This window comes from Salminus brasiliensis, chromosome 14 (genome assembly GCF_030463535.1).
Source record: "Salminus brasiliensis chromosome 14, fSalBra1.hap2, whole genome shotgun sequence".
Classification (NCBI taxonomy): domain Eukaryota; kingdom Metazoa; phylum Chordata; class Actinopteri; order Characiformes; family Bryconidae; genus Salminus; species Salminus brasiliensis.
The window spans coordinates 3,044,482-3,049,834 of record NC_132891.1 but is presented as its reverse complement, the minus strand read 5'-3'; the positions used below and the strand labels follow the sequence as shown (position 1 = coordinate 3,049,834).

Sequence of the window (5,353 nt, the reverse complement as noted above, 5' to 3'; positions counted from 1 at the left end):
CATCGGTTGTGCTGTTCAAACCTGCTTTGTGTTATATATATATATATTTTTTTTATTATTATTTATTTATTTTTTGCTCCTGGGCTCCCCCTACAGGTGGGGCGTGTATTTTAGTTTAACTTCACTGCTGTAAATACAAATCCTGTTTTATTATTATTATTATTTTTTATTTAGCGCCCCCTCATGGACAGCTGTACACGCATTTCTGGACAAGCTGAGATCTGAAGGTGTAGAAGCATGTGGGCGGAGGCGGTAGAGTAACACTTTTACACTATGACTCGGATCAGATCAGTATCGCCCGACAGCCAGCATTAGGGTACTCGGATCAGATGCTAAAATGCCCGTTATCGGATTTGAAGACTAGTGCACAGCTTCTCTGAGAAAGTCTGATGTTTTTTTTTTTGCTCCTGGGCTCCCCCTACAGGTGGGGAGCGCCAGCGTCCTTTTAAGCTGCTGAACGTGTCGAAGCAAGCACAGGCCACTCTGCGTAGTTGAATAATTACTTTATTTATTTAATTCTCAGGCTTGAATATGTTTCATATGAAAGGCAAAAATTAAAATGTATACTTTCCCCCCCAATGTAGCATAGGCACATTACAGAAAAGGCTTTGTTTGTAAATAAGAGCATAGGTAACAAAACGGTGATGTCAGAAACAAAAATCATAAAAAAGGCATACATGTCCAACAGGGAGTCTCTCATTGATGTATAAATATGTATATATGTACACACACACACACACACACACACACACTCACACACTCACACACACAGACTGAGGCACATTGAAGCAAATTCAAAGGGCTGTAGGGAGGAGGAGGAGGCATGGATTTACAGATTTACAGAGCGAGAAGAACAGAGGGCTTCATTAAGATGATTAGGGTGAAGAACACTGGCGAGGGCCGGCGATGGCATTACCATTTCTCTGGACTTCAGATGCCTCAGAACTGCATTTTCTGACCGCTGGATCACAGTCTCGTAACGGAACATGATCAGGGCTGGAATTGGAGGTCCTGCGCTACCTTTTGGGGTGTCCACTAGGCTGCAGGCACCTGGGGTGGCTTCATGGACCCACCGCATCCTGAAGATCACAGCTGTCGCAACCCTAATCCACAGGGACTGATTGGATGTGCGCTGGACTTGCAGGTCTTTTGAGGCGGCCACCAGGCTGTAGGTACCACATCCTGAAGATCTGCGCGGTCACCGTTTCTACTGATCAGGAACGACTGGTCTTTATATAAAGGAACATCAGATCCTACAGGACTGACGGGACGAGCTCTGGAATTTCAATGCTCCTGCTTTCACATACGGCTGAGGCCACCTGGGGAACCCTCATGGCCCACATCCAGAGGGCATGTTGCGCACAGACCCGGTATTAGGGGAAGCCCGATCCGTCCAAAAGGACGGACAAGACTGGCACTGGGACGTGTGGTCATTCCCTCTGGGGGGAAATGATCAGGATGGTCAGACATCTTACCTTGGCACCATCTTACCCCCCGTGATAAACACCCAACACTTGATGGGATCCCCCACCAACAGCTCGATGTTTGGGCAGAACGGGAGATCAGACAACGGGGAGGAGCTACAGTTTTGTAGACTTTTAAAAAAAAAATGCCCGGCCTCGTCACACAGACTCACTACAGACACAGCAACCAACTATGGTCCCCTGCGAGAGACGGCCCAACTCAAGTGTGCAGTTCATTTGGTCCTTAAAGAAAGAAAATAATAATAATAATAAAAATTAATAAGAGGGGATAATAAAGTCAGTGTGTTTCCCTGTTGGCGTTTCCTGCTTTTTGGCCCATTTTAATACAGTCTAGCTCTGCAGCTCTAAATTCACTAGTCAAGCAGAACATGCTGAACAGAGCGAGTGTGGATGTCGCAGCATGTCCTGGAGGAGGAGGAGGATGATGCTCTACAGGAACGGAAGTGTGGAGTACTGAAGATGTGGAGTGAAGTGGGCGGTGGGTGGTCTTCCAGTGGTCTTCTAGCGGTCTAGAATGAACCTTTTTATGAGGAACTCCAGCTGACAGGAGAAACTGGGGGAAAGAGAGGAGGATTGCTGAAAGAGCTCAGGAGCCCTGAATGAAGCTGCTACAGGAATGTAAGTGTTGAATAATGAAGAATTGGGATAAAGAGGGGTGTGTGTGTGTGTGTGTGTGTGAGTAAATATGATGAGTCAGTCTTCAATTAAAAAAATGGAAAATCTTAAATAACGTCTTCCTCTCCAGTCTCGACTATTAATACTAAACTGGACTGAACTGACCAACATCAGAGCTGAAAACACTGGACCTCCTTCACCAACATCTGAATTTAGATTTCTTTAAAAAATGAGTTCTTGAGTTTAGGTCTGATTCATGATGGTGTTTTTAAGATAGTGATGGATCCCACTGTCCTCCTAAACTGAACCCATCCCACCTAAAAAAACACTGGGGAACATCTGCATCTTCTTAAAAACGGCCTGAACGGGTTTGAAGACATAATTTGGTGAACGAGGTCCAGCGTTGGGGGGAGGACACGCTTCCTGCTGTTGTCCTGCCGCCTCATCCACCACAGTACTGAATCCCTGATCACTGGAATAACTGAAGAACAGAGTCCAGGACCCTTAAGAAGTAATAATAAATCATAATAATAATAACGATGTTCCAGACGTTGATGAAGTCAAGGCTAGTTTAAAAGGCCTCTGCAAAACTGCCTGGTCCCATTTTCCTAAAGACCCCCGTCCCAATAAGACTCCAATAAAAACGCACTGAGGATTCTTCTTCCTGAGCTTTCTCTTATGGCTGCCCGGGCGTCTGCCTGACGTTAAAGACCAAAAAATAAAAGGAAAAGAAAAATAAGAAGTGTCCGGTGTGGGGGTGGGGGGGTCAGACACTGAAGTCGGTCAGCTTATGAAAAGGGGTAGAGGAGAGAGCGCGTGAGCGAGCGAGCGAGGGGAGAGAAAGAAAGAAAAGGCAAGCCAAGCCCTTGTGTTAGACACATACATTACTAAAAAAATTAAAGATAAACAGAAACAAAAAAAACAAAACAACAAAAATCACATTATGAAAGTTAAAAATTGCTGTTTAAATAATAACATTTGAAAAAGGAGAAAAAAAATAATAATGGAAAATCAATCAGACATGGAGAGAGAGGCTCTTTGAGAGCAGATCAGCTGCGGCTGTTCTCTGGTAGACAGCAGAGCTGGAATAAATATATATATACCTATATATTTATATACGCCAGAGAGAAGAACTGAAGGAAAAAAGGAAAATCCTAATCTCGAAGCAGTTTCATACAGATGCCGAGAACACCGTCCCCTCCCAGTTCTTGACCGCTGGTCTTTCTTCTTTTCCCCCTCGTCCTCGAGACTGCTGATCGTCCTGCGGTACGCTCACACGCCTCCTTCTGGCCATTCGCTCGCAAGAGGCCGAGCACAGTTTCTCCATTCTCTCCACGACCAAAAGCCCTCCCACTCTCTTCCCCTCAATACTGTCCACCGAGGAGGGAGGGAGGGAGGGAGGAGACAGACAGAGAGAGAAAAGGAGAGAGAGAGAGAGAGAGAGAGAGAGAGAGAGAGAGAGAAGGGGGGGGGGGGAGAGAGAGAGAGAGAGAAGGGGGGGGGGGGAGAGCGCGAGAGGGATCTGCCTGAAATGTAGGCCAAAAGCACTGGCGACAACGTTTCCATAGAAACAGGTTTCACAGCAGTCCATGACATCGTGAGCAGTGACAGACCCTCGCGGTGGCCCTGGGTAGGTTCGTGGGAGGGGGTGTGCTGGGCGGGGGGGCTACACACGATTGTCTGCACTAACCCGGGGTCTTCGCATTAGCCTGGAGAGAAGGGGGGGAACAAAAAAAATAAAAAACAACATGAACACACACCGCCATCATCATCATCGTCATTATCGTATTTGAATCACTGTACTGAAATAATTTCAACCCGAGCTGCGTCCAAATCTGTGCCCTATTCACTACATAGTGCCCTACTTAGGGGTTCTGCCATTTTGTAGTGGTGTCCAAACAAATCGGACAGAACTTTCAGCACTCTAAGACTCCCAGAATGCACTGCAACAAGTAGTATACTATACACTATATGGACAAAAGTATTTGGACACTTGCTCATTCCTCGAATTTCCTCAATCAAGTCCTCAATCAATATATTTGATTTCCTCTGAAATCAAGTATATTAAAAACATCCTGCTTATGTTGGAGTAACTGGCTTTCTACTAGATTTGAAGGAGCATTGATGTGAGGATCTGACTGCATTCAGCCTCAAGAGCATCTGAGGTCAGGATTTTGAGAGACCACTACCCCACCTCAGTTCCACAGTTCAATGCTGGGGGGCTTTAGACCCCTCTACTACCCCACGGCTGGCATTAGGCAGCATGGTGCCAATAGGGTCATGTTTACTATCTATCTCCAGGGTGTCCTATTCTTTTGGCAGTACTTCACCACACACACACACACACACACACACACACACACATACACACATACACACATACACACATACACACACACACCTCCTGTTCTGCGCATCCACGTGGTCCAGCAGCGTCTCCTGTGAAACTCTGAAGTCGTCCAGAGGAGACTGGTAGCGAGCCTCGAACGAACCCTCTCTGCCCCGGTAGCCGAGCGCCTGTCCCGGAGACGAGGGCAGGGAGGACATGGAGGAAACGGCGCTGGTGTCCACTAACCGGTCTCGACCTACAGACACCCCGACCGCTCCCGCACCCAGAAATGGACTCAGCATCTCTCCATTCTCATGCTGCTCGTAGAGCGAGAGGGAAGAAGAGAGACCAGTGTAAGACAGACAGACAGACAGACAGACAGACAGACAGACAGACAGACAGACAGACAGACAGACAGACAGACAGACAGGGCTCTGTTTCCCGAGAGCTTTCTAGTAGTCAAGGACGTTAACAGGCAGAGCCCATGTTTAATATTATAATCCCTCTACCAATTAATGAGGTTTGTGCTAAGCTGTAATTTAATAACTACATTTAATTTAAATAAATAAATAAATAAATAAAGGCCCCCCATATTTTTTTATTTGCACATATAGTCAGGTTCAGAAGTACAGTCATCTTTGGACATACAGGCTCATAACAGACCAAGCATGTACGTCCATACATGCACACAAAAAACTGGGAATAAATGAATAAATACATACATTAATTAATTAATATGGGACCTAAAACTATAAACAAAAGGTTAAAGTAAATAAATAAAATAACTACAGAAATTTATTTTATTTCTGCATTTATGTTGCCCTTAATTTATTTATTTACTACACCTATAGTCATATTTTTATATTGTTATGTATATTAATTAATTAAATCACTCATTCCCCCATTTATTTACTATTTTCTATTG

At 45.2% G+C, this 5,353-nt stretch overlaps 1 protein-coding gene across 1 annotated transcript in view; it reads right to left on the bottom strand.

Moving 5' to 3' along the window:
* Nucleotides 1-491: 491 nt before the first annotated feature.
* The window catches only part of plcg1 (phospholipase C, gamma 1), a 61,185-nt gene continuing 56,323 nt past the window's right edge, over nucleotides 492-5,353 (bottom strand). The window contains exons 32-33 of the mRNA XM_072656504.1: nucleotides 4,501-4,745; nucleotides 492-3,808 (exon numbers count right to left, since the gene is read on the bottom strand). Of these exons, the coding sequence (XP_072512605.1) occupies nucleotides 3,766-3,808; nucleotides 4,501-4,745 (288 nt within the window). The 3' untranslated portion in view covers nucleotides 492-3,765. The remainder of the gene's footprint in view (nucleotides 3,809-4,500; nucleotides 4,746-5,353) is intronic.